The sequence below is a fragment of the Dunckerocampus dactyliophorus genome, chromosome 8 (assembly GCF_027744805.1).
Source record: "Dunckerocampus dactyliophorus isolate RoL2022-P2 chromosome 8, RoL_Ddac_1.1, whole genome shotgun sequence".
Classification (NCBI taxonomy): domain Eukaryota; kingdom Metazoa; phylum Chordata; class Actinopteri; order Syngnathiformes; family Syngnathidae; genus Dunckerocampus; species Dunckerocampus dactyliophorus.
Genome location: NC_072826.1, coordinates 25,156,618 through 25,176,107, shown reverse-complemented (window position 1 = coordinate 25,176,107; position 19,490 = coordinate 25,156,618). Strand labels below are relative to the sequence as shown.

The following is a 19,490-nucleotide window of genomic DNA, read 5'->3' as shown; positions in this document are numbered from 1 at the left end:
GATGAAACAACAACAAATCACACAAACCTAGGATGGATGAACTCTACAATCCCCCTTCCTTTAGGTATGTTTTTGTTAACCTTTGGAGCACTCTGCTGCCTCCCCCATGTTGTGTCCCAGTACTTTTGTCCTTATGGCGTGCGAGCTTCAACATGTGTTGAGAGCCATGTGTCACACTTAGTCAGTTTGTCAGCGTTGATTGGACGCACCAAGTAAGGGTTGTGGTTTCGCCATTCATCGCTGTACTGATGAAGTCATAGTTGACAACACATGGCAAGTCTTGCAAAATGGATCCAATTGTCTGCAGACAGAATGCTAAATCTGGACGAGGAGTCATGCAAAGGATGTGTCTTGTGAGTTGATAACAACTTGCTCTGCTCATCATCTGTTGCGCACATGAAATTCAGCTGTTTGGGGCTGTAGTTTTACTTTGAGAAAAGGATTAAAAACAACTTAAATCTTAACAACAGCTGTAACTGGACGGATTGACAGTACAAATGTTAGCTTTTCAGCGTTACGCGGAGGAAGGAGTGAACTTAAGCCTTATTAAGTCAGGAAGAAAAGGGAGACGGGGTTGAAAAAGCAGAGTGGGTGGGGGGGGCCTATGAAGGGGACAGGATGTTGCCTCCTGTCCTGAACTAACCTTTCCACTTTCTGTAAGCTTGCACTGGTTCAGTGGCAATGAACTGGAGCGCTAATGCATCATGAGTGGGAAGTAGAGCAAACCCACACACTTTGTCTTACAGTAGTCCCTCATTTATCGCAGTTAATTGATTCCAGACCACAAAGTAAGATTCCTTATTTATAAATGGAATATTTACATAGTTAGAGCATAGAAAACCTATTTACGACCTTCTAAATATGTTTTTTTTAACATTACTAGAGCCCTCTATACATGAAATAACACCCCTATAGTCACCTTTACACTCCTATTTCCCAATATTAGGGGTATCACAAGATACTCAGTTAACGAGGCGTGACGATACCCAAGATTGGGTCTACTAGAACGAGACAAGGCTTAAAGTACAAGTAAAAGTACAATGAAAACATATGACAATACTGTATATTGTAATCTACAAATATAATTTCTGCTACATTACACTCTCCTGCCTCCACCCACCGAGACAAAGAGACTGCATGAATGACAAAACGGCTCACTCCGCTCATGCCATTGTTCTATGGAACAAATGTGCCAAGGTGCTGAAACCAATGAGTGAACACTCTTCATGCCTGTTCAGAGGCGAGAGATGAGGAAAACAGACACATATGCACATGGCAATATATTAAAGCCGGCAATATGATTAATCTCATTTTCATGTATTTTGTGATTCATTAATTTATTGATCATCTGCCCAGGCCTAGTGCCCACAAGACAGTTTTTTTCTGGGTGAGAAATCTTGTTACATTTTAATTTTGTGAGATCTTGTGACATCTCTAGCCAACATAGTAAACACAATAAGAGAAAAGAAGACATATAAGACATAAATAAGACTCATGCTTGTGTGTTGCCCATGTTAGGGATAGTTGAATGTTGTGAAATCATTCAAATCTGCAATAACAGCCTGTTGCTCACTGAACATTACTGACACCTAGTCACCAGTGTACAATACTACATATCATCACAACATATTTGAATGCATTTCTGAATGCCTTATATTTGTATTCTACTTCATTTAAAAAAATGCTTAATTTAGGCAGAAGAAAATTTTAAATTTGGCGATTTTTTAAAATTTTACTTAATGAGCTGTATCACAAACAAGGACTCAAGGACCAACCCTGTTGTCATTGGCACCTCGGCTAGGGGTGTCCCAATCCGATATTGATATCGGTACAATATCAGCAAAAATTGGATTTTATCGAAGCAGTCCATTCCAGACTCTGCCCAGCACTTTCAGCCAGCAGCGGCTAGATAGAGCCCACGTGACCACAGTAACAGCGTGTGCTAATGTGCTAATATTAGCAAGGAGGGATGTCGGCTGTGTGGCAGTATTATTCATTAAAGCCAGAAAATGATATTCCACCTGAGTGCAAAACTTGTTGAAGGTCAGAATTGTCCAAAATGTCTTAGTATGATGAAGAATTTAGAATTATCTACAGCTACAGCAACACATTCATTAACTAAATTGGAACAGTATTTATTCAACTGCTCCCTATACCCCCAATCGCCTTTGTTTGTCTAAAGACCATTCGTGTAATGCAGATACCATCCGGGTCTTGTGGACTGACCTGCAATCACCATAAAAATAAGACTTGGCATGAAATTATACTACACGTTTCAACTCACGGTTGGCAGAGCTTGACCAGGTCTTGGTCCGTAGTCCCGGGATGAAGGCCACGGATATAGAGGTTGGTTTTACTCAGCTGTTCTCCTCCGCCACTGTTGCTGCTACTGTTGTTGTTGGGACTAGGGGGAGCCATCTGGTGGCCGGAGGACACATAGGCCTGCTGGGAGAAGATGGAATGTCAGAATCAGGATGGACACAAGGTTCTTCCTTGATGCATGCTACTTTCTAGGGGTGTAACGGTTCACATGGATGTATTGAACCGTTTTGGTGCTGCGTTTTCGGTTTGGTCCACTTGTGTATATTTTATGCTATTTACCCCCAATTGGGTCGCTTTAACTTATTTAAAAAAAGTTTGCATCTCCCTGCAAGATTGTGGAGATGTCCACCTCCAAGACCGGCAAGCGCATCTTTACCCAAAAGAAGTATGAAGACATGTGTCCCTCCACCCACAACATTGATGTCCCAGACACCAAGAGGCTAGACCAGGGGTCGGGAACCTTTTTGGCTAAGAGAGCCATGAAAGCCACATATTTTAAAATGTATTTCCGTGAGAGCCATATCATATTTACACCGAATACAACCAAATGTGTGTATACAGTATTTAAGGAATACTAGCAATTTTAGAATATCAGTCTCTGAATGTATTCTTTGCAATAATGTTGTTATATTGAAGCTAACCAATAATAAATAACGTTTTACCATTAATGCAACTTCTGGTGCTGCATGGTTTTGTGACCTACTCCGTATCTTTCTTTCTTTTCCTTTTTCATCAAAAGGGTTGTCTCTTCACAATTAGCTAGCTGACTATTTGATTAAAGAAGGTTTGATTAAAGGAGGGACAACCTCAATAATAATCAAGTTTTGGTGTCTGACACGGAAAACATGGGAAGGACAGCTGGCATTGCGCTAGAAAAAAAAATGGATGGGTTAAAATGCATTACAATGCATATTTTGAATTTTGTAATGTTTCTGTTTCTGTAATGTTTTACTTTAAAATGTCAGGAAAACAAACTAAAATAAACACATTTTATGGTGTTAAGAAATGTCTGAGAGCCAGATGCAGTCATCAAAAGAGCCACATCTGGCTCCCGAGCCATAGGTTCCCTACCCCTGGGCTAGACTATCAGGAACTCATCAAAAAGTTTGCATTTTTTTAAATAAAAGCATTTTAAGTCTTTTTTTCTGCCTTTTTTGTACTGAAAATTAACCAAACTGAGCACTTCAAGAAACTGAACTGAACCGAAATTACATTTTAGTGTACTGTTACACCCGTACTACTTTCACGTGCTAAACCAAACAAAACGAGTCGAATCAACCTCTTATTTCCACCCATTGGTATAATTCAGTTCGGTTTGGATTTGGAATCCACATTTTTTGTGTGGAATTAAAAATATTTTGGATTGCGCTTGTGTTTCCGTCCCAGTTCATATAGGCAGGATGCTGATAGCTGCATCAGTTATGTACGTAAATCGTGCAACTTCATGGCAGCAGGACAGCACGTAACTTGCTAACATCGCTAGCAAAGCGGTACAGAGACATTGTTGTCTCTCGTCTTCCACAATGTCTGTGGACTTCTGCTAAAAACAAAAAAAACAGCAATGTCTGTGTAGTCAAAAAACCAAACAATGAGAGACAGACGCAAAAAGACGAGCAACGTCATAGACTGATGAGTACATAATGTTCCTACGGTCATAGGATATCCATGTTACTGCAAAATTGGTTGAAAATGTCGAAAATATCTCGATCACCGTCCATTGATTTGCATTCCACTGTGTCTCACTGTAGCACAATAAATAATGTAGTGGTGCAATACACAGGGTTGGCTAAGAACTTTTGATTGCATGCCGGATCCTCAGACACTGGTATCACAATAAACACAGTAAATATGGCAATAACATTTTGAAACAGTCTGATAACCACCTGAAGTTTTTTCACGGTTTATCCATTAACCATATACTGTTACATTCTCACGCGACATCAACAGAGTTTCCAACACACCAGAATTGTCTGGACAGGCCAGGAATTGCCAATTGTTTCTTGTTCTTCCCTGTACATTGAAATTGACTTGGAGTATTTGTCTGTGTATGTTCCATTACAACACAGAAGTAAGCCTTATCAGTCAACAACAAACAGATACTGGAGCTCCTTCCTACACTAGCCTACCCAAGCATCTTATACCAGCAAGCACTTCAGCAATTCGAACAAACAAAAACACAAATGTATGACTTTTTTGACTCATAGATCATCCAGAAATGTGGGCATTTGTAATGCTAGAGCACCAAGTGAGAACAAGGGAACGTGTTTTCATGAGGAGATAAAAAGTGAGTCTTGCGGGAGACAGATGTGGATGCTCCTCAGTAAAAAATGATATCACACTGCGCCCGTGTCAACACTCAGCAATAATGCTCTCTGAGGGGAATGCTTGGGCCTCTTGGCTGCCTCCTTCATATCGTGGGTGGGGGTGTGGGGGTGTGGGGGTGTGAGGGTGTTGGGTAACTTCTTTTTCACTTTTGCAACCACAAAACAATATCTTGCGGTGCATACCAAAACAAGAAACTGGAAGACAAAGACTAACTTTTGTGTAGGCCAGCATTTTCCAAAGTGCGGCCCGGGGGTGATTTGTGGCCTGCGGCTGTTTTTTTAATTGGCCTGCGACACATTCTAAAAATATAATTTAGCAACAAAACTAAAAAAATTTTTATCCTTTATCCTTGTTCGTCTTTATAGTTGTCACGGACATTTATTTGCTGATGTCGTTCTGTATGTTTCTGTTGTTCTGTCACAATTGTTGTTGTTGCTGCTGTTGTCCTTGTCTCTTGTCTCTCTTTTTTTTGTTTTTGTCCCCCCCCCCGTTTCCTTTTCTCTTCTTCTCTGTCCCCTCCTGCTCCGGTCCGGTCGCTCCAAATTTGCTTTATAACAAGCATCAAGGTCGAATAAATTTTGTATGACAGGGGAAGTGTATATCACACTTCTCTCTGGCAGAGTAAATCTGTTGAGCACTTGACGGCATTTAGGTATACAATTCTATCTGCTTTAAAGGCTGGACAGGACAGGGGTAAAAAAAAAAAAAAAAAAAAAAAAAAAAAAAAAAAAACCTAAAAAAAAGACACCAGCAGAAATAGAAAAATCAGCATTAACACACCATACAATTTTACACTAACACAATTTTACACTAATAAAGTCAAAATATGAGGAGAAAAAAGTTGTAATCTAATGAGAAAAAATTGTACAATAATAAAAATAACGTCACTCTCGTAGCATAAAGTTGAAACATTGAAGAAAAAAGACATAATTTTTTAAAAAGTCATAATATTATGAAAAACAGACAAAAAATAAAGTTGTCATTTTTGGAAAATTAGTTAGGGCAAAAAGTTATAATATTATGAAAATAAAGTCAGAATTACGAGAAGAAAATTTATAAGTAGAAAGTTGAAATACAGTCGTCCCTCGTTTATTAACTGGTTCCAGCCCCAACTGCAATAGGTGAATTTCTGATAAGTAGGATTTGATATTAATAAATTGAACATTTTCGTAGGAAGAGCATGGAAAACATGTTTGCGACCTTCTAAAAACAGTTTTTAACATTATTAGAGCCCCGTAGACATGTAATAACACCCCTATAGTCACTTCTATGCTCCTATTACCTAATATAGTAGACATGATAAGCAATAATAAGACATAATAACTGACCGTTGGCATTGGGAAAGTTCCTTGTTGTAGTATCTTGAACGTAATGTGGGTCAGACACATGGCATTAAAAAAAGAAAACAATCACCATCAGCCTTTCATCCATCTTCACTCTGATGTTTGTCACTTGACTGACATACAGGACAGCCAGTCTGACATGAATTGAATTTGGCATACGTACACGCCGACAACACTGCTAGCTTTGCTTACACCACATGGCGCACCGCTATTGCGCAGGCTACGGGATCAGTGCAGGGACATAACAGACGGCCGCTGTTCATAGCAAATAGCGAGGTACCGAGCTAACTAGTTAGCGTTCAACGTATTTGTTTTAAACATAAGAAATGTTAGGTAAAACAGAGTGGGGAAGAACAACAAAGTAAGAAGCAAAAAACATATCACTTCCATGCAAAATGGGAGAACTTTGTTTTGCTATGACTGCAGGGATCCATGGCTGCAAGCTAAGATACTGTAATGTAAAGAAATGTCTCATCAATGTAACATTAGTGACGGCTAGTGAACGGAATACTTCATATGACTTGTCTTTCAATATTTGACTAATAATAGGCCATAGCAACCCCAAAATAATGAGCATTTATTAATTAATTTTTGAAAAACCACAATAGAATGAGGAGGTGATGTTTGAACCCACTGTAGTTGGAAAATTTAAAAAAAATTAAACAAAACAGCAGGAACTCAAAAAACAGCTGTTATTTTATGAGAATAAGGTCAAAATATATAGAGAAAAAAGTGAATTTTCAGAGAATAAACTTGTAATATTAAGTGGAAAAATAATGTCATTTTAGTAGTACAGGGTTGAAATACTAAATAAAAAATGTTTTTTTAAGTCGTAATATTATGAGAAACATAATAAAATAAAGCTATAATTTTGGGGAAAACTAGTTAAGGGAAAAACTTATAATATTATGGGAATAAAGTCATAATTACAAGAAGAAAATTTACAAGAATAAAGTTGAAGTAGTTGGAAAAAAAACCAGCAGAGACAGAAAAAACAGCTGTAATTTTATGAGAATAAAGTCAAAATATTAAGAGAAAAAAAAAATATTCTAACAAGAAAAAAAAGTCACAATTTTCAGAGAATAAACTCGTAATATTATGAGGAAAAATAATGTAATTTTAATAGCACAAAGTTGAAATATTACAAAAAAAAATTCCTACTTGTCCTACTATTATGAGAAACAAAACGAAAAGTTGTACATTTTGTAAAAATGGGAAAAAAAGAGCAAAGACCGAAGTTGGCTTTTTCACCTACTGCATATAAAAAAGCTGAGATGCAGTTTTTTCTTGAAATATATATAACTTATTAGCATATCTGCACATGTTGGTTTCCAAAATATCAAAGTGGCAAAGTTGCATCCTTTTATTTTTCACTATGTGGCCTTCGCTGTAAAAAGTGTGAACACCACTGGCGTTGCCGAAGGAGCAGAATGAAATAATACCTTTAATGGTGCGTGCATTGTCATTTTGTGACACAAATGGCAAAAGAATAGCTGTTTCACTTTGCTCTCCTCTCTACGTCAGGCTTCAGAAAACACATTTAAAGGGATGGAAATCTCCAGCACACACCAGGGATTCATTGTGGCGACCATCGGTAATGGCCCGATCAATCCCTCTTGCTGTTCCCAACAACACACGCCACCGCAACTGACATTCATGTCGCTAGTTAGTTAACTACAGCAGCAGAGTTGCCGTGAGAAACGTGACCGGCTATTACGCAACCATCAGTGAATCATGGCTTGTGGTACTCCATGGAGACATTACTCCAAAGATTGCGCAAGCATTCAGCCAAATCTATTCATTGAGGTGAGTAAGGTTTCATAATCCCTGTCAAAGAAACTTAGAAAAATGCTCTCTCTCCAGGAATAGATCCATTGGCACTTTTACGACTGGGGCAATAAAAACAAACACTCGGCTCACCGCAATTGGTAGATTTGTATCACGTTTGTAAAGCCAAATATTTAAAGTCACATATGAGCGGATCAAGAGAAACAATTGTGGTTTCCTCCTGGGCTCGCTGTGGGGTGCAGCGAGGCTGGTGTGTCGTTTGTGAGACCAATTGGGCGGTGGCGACGAGACAACAATGGCTTCATTTTAAAGAAGCTAACGGGTCACTGATTCAGTTGTCCTTGTTTAGGGAAAGCCCAGCAGGGTGGCGCAGTCACACCATTATATTGACCAATCACGCTAATTAGGCCATACGAAAAGCCACTGCAGCCCTTGAAGATGACCACCCCCCCCGCCGACCTTCGCTTAACCAGATTTTCTCAAGTCTTGATCTTGGCAATGTGAATTTTCTACAAAAACATGCAGTATTTCCCAGGCATCATATAAACAACTTACACTAACATACGTGATTATCTATCTATTATAGGATATTAAAATGGATGAAACTTTAGACTTTCCAAATGCAGTCAAACCTCAGTTTCCATACACCCCAGTTTTCGTATGATTCGTTTTTGACAAAAATTTTCAACAAAAATGTTGCCTCGGTTTTGTACAATACAGTAGTACCTCGCACAACGTAAACCTCCTTTTACGTAAATTCCACTGAACGTAAAGAATTTATGTAAATTTTTCGAACCGTATTACTTAAGGAATTCCATATAACGTAAAGCGTCAAGTCGGTGCAAGCGACAGAGAGACTAACAGAGTACACTTGGTGACGCCTTCTGGCTTCACGCTTTCATTATCTGATTATCGGGGCACGGCCTACGCTCTCATCTCATTGGCTGATTATCGGGGCACGGCCTACGCTCTTATCTCATTGGCTGATTATCGGGGCACCGCCTACGCTCTTATCTCATTGGCTGACTTATCCAGCGCGTCCGGTTTGTATGTGAGCTCCCTTCCTCATCGTAGTCGCCCTTAAACTAGTTTGCACGCATTGAAATCTCTTCTTAATTTGTTTACTTTTATTTGTGTTAAAATGACCGTAGTCATGGGCTCTAAACCAAGTGGAAGGGATAAGAAAAAAGGGAAAAGTTCTCGATCGAAAGGAAGCAGGAAGTTATCCACAAATTCTGACGCTTCATGCTCTTATGCTGATTATCGGGGCACCGCCTACACTCTCATCTCATTGGCTGATGATTGGGGCACCGCCTACGCTCTTATCTCAATGGCTGATGATTGGGGCACCGCCTACGCTCTTATCTCATTGGCTGACATATCCAGTGCGTCCAGTTTGTATATGAGCTCCCTTCCTCATCTTAGTCGCCCTTAAACTAGTTTGCACGCATTGAAATCTCTTCTTAATTTGTTTACTTTTCTTTGTGTTAAAATGACCGTAGTCATGGGTGCTAAACCAAGTGTAAGTGATAAGAAAAAAGGGAAAAGTTGTCGATCGAAACGAAACAGGAAGTTATCCACAAATTCTGACGCTTCATGCTCTCATTGGCTGATTATCGGAGCACCGCCTACGCTCTCATCTCATTGGCGGACTAATCCAGCGCGTCGGTGTGTTTATGAGAGACATGCTGCTCTGTTCCTCATTGTAGTCGCCCTTAAACTAGTTCGCACGCATTGAAATCTCTTTTTAATTTGTTTACTTTTCTTTGTGTTAAAATTACCGGAGTCATGGGCCCTAAACCAAGTGTAAGTGAGAAGAAAAAAAGGGAAAAGTTGTCGATCGAAACAAAGCAGGAAATGACGGTGGTATGAAATTAAGTGATGTTGCTAGACTATACGGCCGTTCCCCATCGACCATTATACCTTATTTACCTTATTTTATATTGGAATGTTACTCTACTATGTTTATGCTGTTTTCTTATATTTTCCCAACATATTTGGTGGACTTTGAATATTTTGAAAGCCCAAAGGTGTGAGTTTGGGAAGATCTTGGCACGGATTAGGCTATTTACATGTATTTTACGCTTCATATAACATAAAATCCCTATAACATAAAGGTTTTTGGAACGGATTACTACTGTAATCTATTGATACTGTATTGCGCTTAACAAACTTGTCCATTTGCTTGCAACTGGTACTGGTACTGGTATCATTCCGCTGAACTGAGTGCCCAAACAAAGCACCCTACGCATGCATTTTTTATTGAGTGTGACTGTTATACAGTATAACCCGCCATAGGGCCAAAAAAAAAAGTTGTGAGTGCCAACAATTTGCTTCCCACACTGGTGTATGAGTGTGAATGAATGTTTGGTGGTGGTCGGAGAGGCGGTAGGGGCGAATTGCGTTTCTGTCAGACTGCCCCATGGCAGCTGTAGCTACAAATGTACATAACCACCACCAGTGTGTGACTGGGGTTCACTTCATTGTGAAGCATTTTATGTGTCTTGAAAAGCGTTATAAAATTGAATTATTGTTATTATTATTATTTTGATACAAAATCAGCCTGATTTGTGTTAATAAAGAACTGAAAATGAGGTGCATTTAAACAGAAGACAAATGGTTAAATGGAATATTACATAGTCATGGAAATCATTAGACCATCCTTGTTTATTCGGTTTATTGATCCATTTTAATGCCTGGTACAACTAAAGCTACATTTGTTTGGACAAATAATAATAAGAGTTGAATTTAAGAGCTGATATCTAGCAACTTCCATGGTTTTCTTGATCATAACCAAAATCACTTAACTTCTTACATAAATAGTTATAGCATTATAAACACAGACAGTAGCCAATACACAAAAAAAAGTCAACAGTCAACATCAACATGCTTTGAAAATGTTATATAGCTACTTCATTTTAGTGTTTTAAAGAAACACTGTACCTAGAAGGTGTGACGTTAAAATTAGATAGTAAGAAAATAAAATGTGATAACTGCCGACAAAATATCTTTATTAAAAGAATAGTTAAATTCAGCCTGTTATCGTCCTCGGCTGGAAGCCTGCCAAATCACAGCATCGTGGCTCAAAATATCCTCATATTTTTAGGACCCGGCTAAAGATAAAAACTCGACACCATTTCCATAAATAAAAAGCCTGTATCTGTACCTTGGTGCTTATCAGACATCAATAATCAGACATCAGAGTTAGGCCACAAGTACAAAAATATGCATTATTATTCCCCTACCATTCGTCTGTACATCTGTCTCGACACCTGGGCGTGTTGGTTCTATAGCGGAATGAACGGAGTGAGTGAACCCGCCTATCAGTCATTCAGTCTCTTTGTCCCAGTGGGTGGAGGCGGGGCTGCTGGCGACTGCACACACAAGAGTGCTGCCAGTAAGCGTTGTGAGTAACAAGCAAGCAGACGCAAATATGAATGAAGGCACAAAAGCCATGGTTACTAAGCCGAATGCCACAGCTGCAGTGTGGGACTAATTCCTTTTTAGCAGAATGAACAAGGTGAGCCCATGAACACCGACAAGCCTTTATGTCACAATTGTTCAAAAGTAGTGGGGACGAAGAAGAGGAGCACGATCAACTTGCATCCGCACCTCAAACACAACCACCTGTCCAGTTAGCCTAAAATGAGGATAAAAAAATTGCCGCTCGAGGTGCAGACAGTCAATGCTTACTGAGGCATTTGGTCGGCGAAGTAAATACAGTGTTCCTTCGCTTTATCGCGGTTCACCTTTCACGGATTCACCGTTTCGCTGATTTTTTTTTGTGTTTTAGTGTTTAGTGTTTTTTTTTGTATTTTTTTTGCAGTGTTTTTTTAAATTTTTTATTACAGCATATGAACTCTGTTACAGGCCGAGCCTGGTCCTTTAAAAAAAATGCATTGTGGGAAGTTGAGTGTCTATCTCTTCCCTCTTTCATCTGTCTGCATTGTTTTCTGCATCCTGATTGGCTGTAGACCATTGTCAATCTATCTGCTACGTGCCGTCCTGCCATGTCTCCTGTGTCATCGCTAGCTTGCTTGGTTGCTAGCTTGTAAATGAATCTACGGTTCATCTGCAGCAATATGTCTTAACAAGGATACAAAAACGCTACACAATGCCACACGTTGCTACACGGTCACAGGAGTGAAATATGCATGAGTGATTTAATCATTTCCTGTGTTGACCATTAAGATTGATCATTAAAATTCAAACAAAGGTTCGAACGTTTTTGTACTTTTTGGAACTTTTTTTTTGGAACACTGTATAAACAAAACGGTGCAAAATGTGGTTCACTACATGTTAAGCATTCCTGTTAAGGAACTCCATTGTATTTATTGTTTTATTGTGCTCTCTATTGGAGTGATACGGTGTACTTGCATTATTATGCCATATACATTAATGGGAAAACAGTCTCAAAATTATGTTGACAATGATATCGTTTATCTGCAATTATTTGTAGGACAATTATCGTCCAACAAAATTTGTTGTTGTGACAGGCCTATTGGTAGGTCAACAATGACCTATCAACTGAACATTATCATCTACAGTATGTAAGATTTTTTTTTTTTTTACAGCTTCCTTTCTGCTTAATACAGGGGTGCCCAAAGTGTGGCCCAGGGGCCATTAATGTTGACTGTTTCTAAAGATACAATTAAACAAGAAAACAACAGCAAAAAATGGAAAAGAGAGCAGTCACTTTAGTAGGATAAAGACAAAAAATTTGGAGAATAAAGTCATAATATTAAGAGAAACAAACAAAACAAAGAATAAAGTTGCAAATTTAGGAAATTTTGGGTGGGTAAAAGTTATAATATTACAATAACAAAGTCAAAATATTATGAGAATAAATACATAATATTAAGAGGAAAAAAATGTATGAGAAGAAAGTTGAAACACATGTAAAAAATAAAAACATCAAAAATAGAAAAAGGAGCAAAAAAGTGTACCGTAAGGAGAAAAAGTAAATTCATGCTAAAAGCCAAATAGTTGTTTTTTTTCTACATGGGTTTACATGAGTGTACATCCTTTCATTTTACAGTATGCGGCCCTTGGTGGAAAAAGTTTGGACACCCCTGCCTTCAGCACCGCTCAGGTTGTTACAACCTTTTTTTATTTCCTCCACTTCACCTCCCTGTGGGGCTTTGTCGGTTGACCCTGGCTCGACCCTCACTATTTTTCATGGATTTCCTGGCTGTTGGGGAGTTTTCCCGCCCTCCAGTGTCATGGCGTCTTCCTCCTAAGGGGACTGCTTGTCTTATCCTCAGGAAGGAAAGAGCTTCGACTGTCTGACGTACATGCTGATGCACAGATTTATAGTCTGTGTGAAAGAGGACCGCACAGTAACGCTGCAGAAATGCTATATTTAAGATCCAGCCAGGAAAGTTCCATTTGCCAGCCTCTACATGAATGAACCTAGCTTTGTTTTTGAAATGGACTTTCAATCTTTTAATATCACTTAAACTATAACTTTCAAACATACTGCAAACATTATATCCAGCATCTTCCTGCTTTGTATATGTAAACTACGCACTAACATGTGCACACGCACTACAGTAATCCCTCAGTTATCACAGTTAATTGGTCCCAGAACCGACCGTGATAAGTGAATTTCCTTATTTCTAAATGGAATATTTTCATAGTTAGAGCATAGACAACCTGTTTACTACCTTCTAAATAATGTTTTTAACATTATCAGAGGTCTTTTTATTTGCATTTTAAGTCATTTAGACATTTTAATGCTTGAACATGCTTAATTTAAGTCAATAATACATCAAATTTGCTCAAAAACGCATATTTTTTTACTAATAGTAGTTAATCACAAAACAGCAATCATTTAATATATATTGAAAACCATAATAAAGTGAAGCTGCGAAATGATGCCAAATGGATTACTGTCCACTGTGAGCTAGCAGTGAGCAGATCGAGCCAAATATCAAATGTAACCATTCCAAGTTGTAGTATCAGTATCGGATCGATACTGTGTTCCTATATTTTTTTGGTTGAAAAAAAATTAGGGCCCGACTTATGTGGATTTTTTTGAAGGGAGCTGAGACCGATTGCGAAATTCAAATTCAAATGAAAATCGCAACTTATGTTGATTCCAATATCGGCCGATTAAAATTTAAGTTTTTTTGTTTTTTTTCCAATAAAAAAATCCAAACACTTGTTACAAATATATACTGTACATCAGGGGTCGCCAACGCGGTGCCCTCAAGCACCAGAGAGCCACCCCCGACCACATGAGGCTCCTGCAAGCCCGCTTTTCATTCAGGTTTTCAGTTAATAATGTGAGAACACTAGAAAGAAATGCATTCTGACATACAAAATATGAGTTGTGGATACCAGCATTTTCTTCATGTTCTGGTAGAACAGGCATATTCAGTTTGTTTGGCTTGAAATAAGCGATGAAAATAGATGTTACAAAAATGAGTAGATCTTGGCCTTTTTCATTTTGTAAAAGTAGCTCACGCAAGAAAAAACATTGAAGACCACTGATATTACTCCTTCCAAATACTTAAAATGGTGTGGAACAAGCAGCACATGAACAATTTGAGCATAAATCAAAAATGTGCAATGATGTGCAAAAGGGCAGTAAACCTCTGGGAAATAAAATACACACAAATCACACAAAGTATGTACATGAAGGAAGACATTGACTTTCACATGCCCCCTCAGTACCTGAGTTCTTATTATTATTTCCCATCCAACAGAGGTAGGCTATGGGGCAAAAACTATAACCTTTTTAGTAACCATCTATTCTCTAATGGCTATCATCGGCTAATTAATTGATCGGGCTCTATCATTGTTTTCTAAGAGAAACGCCACTTGACTTGTATTTTATTAGTCAAATATAAGTGTTAGCATCGGCGCCAATCGGTCCACTTTTGTCCGATTACCGATCATTCTCTAATGGCTACAAGTGGCCGATTAAATTGGTCGGGCCCTGAAAAACATGCACTTGGCTCGGTGACAGAGCGTAAGCAAGTAAGTATATTCCCTGTACGTTAAAAACAGTGAATGTGCTAATGGAAAGGACATAAATTTGATATTCCTAACAATGCGAAATAATGTTTCTTTAGTTAAGCTGAAGTATGGAGGAAGACAGGAAATCCTGCCCGTCTGCTCCTGATCTTATCACGCTGCAATTCGTACAAGGCGCTCTGCATTCCAACCAGGTGACGGGGACACTGAAAGCACATCCAGACCGGTTCCTAAGTGCCCTTCCCCCTGCGTTTGCTTTTATAGGCAATGCAGTGCACATATCACTTCTCGGTCCGTCTCCTAAGGTTGATGGCACCTTGATGCACGTGTTTGCTTTCAAGCTGGGTCGGGTGGCACGAGCTCAGAAGCTTTGAAACGTATACGCCCACAAAAGCACTGGCCTGCCGCCTAGATGGAGATCTAACAGGCGCACAGAGTGTCTGGCACCGTCACCGCACTACTTTAGACTACTGGGCTCTCTCCCCATCTGGCCCTCGCCTCCGCCTGCTCACCTTGGCTCGATCATTCAGCGGGCGCTTGGGACTGCTCCAAAACATCTGACACATTAAACAGAGACATAGATACACATATTCTCAGTCCAGAAGGACAAAGGTGACATTGCAGGAGAGTCCAGTGAGGAGACAGTCACTTCAGAAATGTAAAGTAGCCCAGCAGACATTAAATTTGATGGGAGATATTTCCTGTCGTGGATACTTAATATGTATGTGCACTTTTAAAGCACACAGAACTCACTTCAATTGATTTCTTTTCAATGCGCATTCGATATACAGGTGAGCTATGCTAAGAGCGCTATCCACCCACGTCAGGGCTTTACAAGATGCATGGCAGACAGTCAGAGCGCCGTGCTCCTGGCTTACAGGCTTGGCTGTGCTAAAAAGGGCCCAAGTTATGCACCGCATGACCAGACTGGAGCGGAAAAAGGAAAGGAAAGCGATCAAAACAGTTGGTTTGTCACAGAAATTTGAGACAACCTTATCAAAAAGCGACGCATCGATGACTACGTTTACATGCAGTCAATATTCGGGTTAAGGTCAATATTCCAGTTTCTGAAACATTCGGAATAACCCGTTTACATGTGCGAGGTAAAAAAAAAAACCTTGCACGAACAATGTCTCGGTGCACGGAAAACATCATGACGCAATGCGCGTCACTTCCGCTTCTTCTTCCTGTTTCCAAAAACAACAACAACACCGGCACGGCGGATAATGAACGCCTTTGTTTGCGTTTTGGTGCTGGTACTGACCCACTACCAGTACTTGACACTATTCTGTCTCACTTTCTTCATTAATGGAAGGCGAGAACGTGAAGAAATAGGAAATGGAGCCGGAGCTGTGCCATCCACATCCATGCTATATGTCCCCAGAGCCCCCCGGACACTTCTGAAGATGCGTTCGTACAAACCCTGCTTGCTCACCTTCTGATAGGTTTGGCTATTGTGGTACTTTGTACCGTCAATAAAAGACATAATGTTCCTGTCTTTCACCACACTAACGAGGTGGCTTGTTTCCCCCTCGCTCCAAAAGTGTCATGTTCACAAGTAGTTCCTGCCAAAGACACAAGATTTCTTTCGAATAGAACATGCACAGAACACAAATTAATGTTCGTTTTGATCAGACTATCCCGACAGGCGTATACATTACCCGATTTTCGCTTTACAAAAGGAGTAACCCAGGGGTAATATTCGTTTTTTTAAAAAACGGAATATGAGCATATTCCGGTTTTTCAAAAGGGCTATTGGCGTTTACATGGCCGTGCGCAACCGGGTTATTGCTAATATTCTGGTTATGATAGGGTTATCTGAGTGCATGTAAACGTAGCCATTGTACAGCACTGTGACAGGAACATGTCATAGCATCAGAGCTGGCTGGCCTCTTAGGCAATATAGACAGAGGCTTAGGTGCCGTGACCGCGATGGGACGCCCAAAAAAACAAGAATATAAGTATAATAACCCCTCGTTTATCGTGGTTAGGTTCCCCACCGTGATAAGTGAATTTCCACAAAGTAGGATTCCTTATTTACTGTATAAATAGAATATTTTCATAGTTAGAGCATAGAAAACAAGTTTACGACCTTATGATAAGTTTTTTAACATTATTGGAGCCCTCTAGACATGATATAACGCCCCTATAGTCACCTTTACACTCCTATTACCCAATATAGTGGATATAAAGAACATAAAACATAAATAAGACATAATATAGACTCACATGTTAGCATTGGAAGAGTTCCTTGTTGTTCTTTTTACTTCCTGTTCTGTACAGTACTTCCTGCAGTGGCTATTGTTTCATCAATGAATCCTTACTGACACCTAGTGACGTGTAATGTAGAGTACTAAATATCATTACAACAACTTTGAATGCGTCTTCTGAATGTGTTATATTTTTAGTCATTTTTATACTTTAAAATGCTTAATTTAGGCCAAAAAAATGTGCTTAAATATGCATTTTTGTTTAACTAATAATAGGCTGTAGTCAACCACAAAACAGTGATGATTTATTAATTCATATAATTTTGAAAAACTGTCAGAGTGAAGCTGCAAAATTCAAACCACGAATTGGCAAGAGATGACTATATATAGCTATTTTATATAGCTTTTGTTTTCAGTTATTTGATTGAGTCTTTATATATAGTTATTGCATTGTGTAAATGTAGCTTATATGTAGAGTTATTGTGCTCAAATTTAAATATTGTAAAGTTGATTATTGTATTTCTAATTTATTACTATTATTATTTATTCACTTCTTAACAGGATTTTTATTTTATGGTAAGATTTTTTCAATTTATTTGTCATTTGTTAACCATGTAAATGGTAATGGTAAATGGTAAAAAACAATGCCTCCATTTTTTTTTATTTTAATAATAATAAAAAGTATGTAAATTACAGATGGGGGTGGGGGGCATAGAAAATCTGGCCTAGGGCACCATTCTTGGTAGGGCTGGCTCTGTGTAACGTTGTCCTCATCTGACCGTCAGCTCTTCCGAATCACTACCTACTCTACCCACTTGATGTTGAACCTTTTCTCACCCTGACGACAGGCGGTAGAATTAATCCACGCCTTGAACAGGCTTTGCAAGCGGAGCTCACCGTTGCTAAATATGGGCATAATAAGCACATTTTTCACCAGGCCCTCCTGAAAAGTACGTATCGACTTGCAGAGATTCTGCACACAATTTCCGGCCAAGAATGCAACCTCTGGCAAGATGTAAAATAAACAATCCCAATGTATTTCTTTAGCATGCACATACGTACAGTACATTACAGCTCCTGTCACAAGTTTACGTACATCGGGATGGCCTGGATGTCTTATTAATCTAAAATCAGTTGCCCAAATTTAAATCTATTTTGACATTTCTTTAATTTCAAAACTACACATACAGGGCAAATACACATGTACTGTACATACACACTCCACTAATCCTTGGTAAATAATTGTCCCTTAGCAAGTTTCACCTTTTTGTAGGCATCAACAAGCCTCTTGCGTAATTCTGAATATACATGACAGCCATTGAAATTTCCGGGTTTCCCAAAATGTTGATAGATTTGGTTATAAACACATTATAATGGGACTGTCTGTGAATTGAGCTTGTCATTCCAACTCTGCACAGGAGATGGCACAGCAAATCTGCTTCTTATTTATTTGTGGTGGCCCACCACTAATTAATTCATTTTAACTGCCACAGATCAATTTGTCGCTACCTATTATTTTTACTGTATCATTCTCGAAGTTAATGCACATCTAAAAAATGGCATGCACATGCACCATGGCCAATTATACAAACTATGCAATAACGTCACTTACCATCCGCCTGCCCCGCCCTGTGGGAGACAATGGCATATTTTGTGGGGGAGGGGGAAATCGGGCCAGAGAATCTGCACCTGGTCTGCCATAGAATAAAAAGACATAGCAGGAGGGATGAATGTTGAATTTAGTGACTTTGTCGCTATATTTAGCGAGTATTCAGACCCCTCTGGATTCTGTTTTTCGACAAAGCAACTTTTTTGGTCTTAATGGGCACTTTGAGACACGAATGTGAAAGCACGTATCGCTCTTCTCAACGAGCAGCAGGTGCCGCTGTGGGGCCTCCCCGAAGAAACACAAAAAGAAGCGATTCTTCAAAGATAATTTTTATTTCTAAACCTATTTGTTTTGATTTTCATGTTTTTGCTGACTTTTTGTCTCCCCCACAGTCTATAAAAATGACATGCATCATGGCCAATTACGCAATTTTGACGATGACGTCAACAGGAGTAAGGAAAACGTGCTCCATCTTGACAAATAAACAGCAACTCGCAAACAGCCAATCATGCGATGGGGGCGTCATTTGACTCTGCCACCAATGGGTAACATACGAACAGACAAAACTAATGATTCTACAAAGGATGGAAACTCCAAAAATGACACTGAACGCCGCGTGTAGATCAATGACTGTGAGGAAAACAAGCAGAAAGCTACCAAAACATGTCCTTATATGACGTCTGACCTCAACTTCCTGCAGCACTTTAGATAAAGTAAGATAAGATATGAACAGGACAAACAGAAATACAGTACACCTTTGATTGTGAAACACTCCAAATGTTCCTTTCATTGTGTTGTTATCTATTTTTGTAAATAACTATGTCGAATTAAATGAAGTAACACTTTCCATTTTGGAAATAATTTGGTTTGTTTTATAATCGCAGTTATAACTGGGCTTGTGTTGTAACATGT

The 19,490-nt window shown here is 39.1% G+C and overlaps 1 protein-coding gene across 1 annotated transcript in view; it reads right to left on the bottom strand.

Annotated features, from left to right (window-relative positions):
• LOC129186033 (RNA-binding motif, single-stranded-interacting protein 2-like) overlaps positions 1–19,490 on the bottom strand; it is a 78,075-nt gene that overhangs the window by 39,991 nt on the left and 18,594 nt on the right. The window contains exon 2 of the mRNA XM_054783833.1: positions 2,285–2,445. Within this exon, the coding sequence (XP_054639808.1) occupies positions 2,285–2,445 (161 nt within the window). The remainder of the gene's footprint in view (positions 1–2,284; positions 2,446–19,490) is intronic.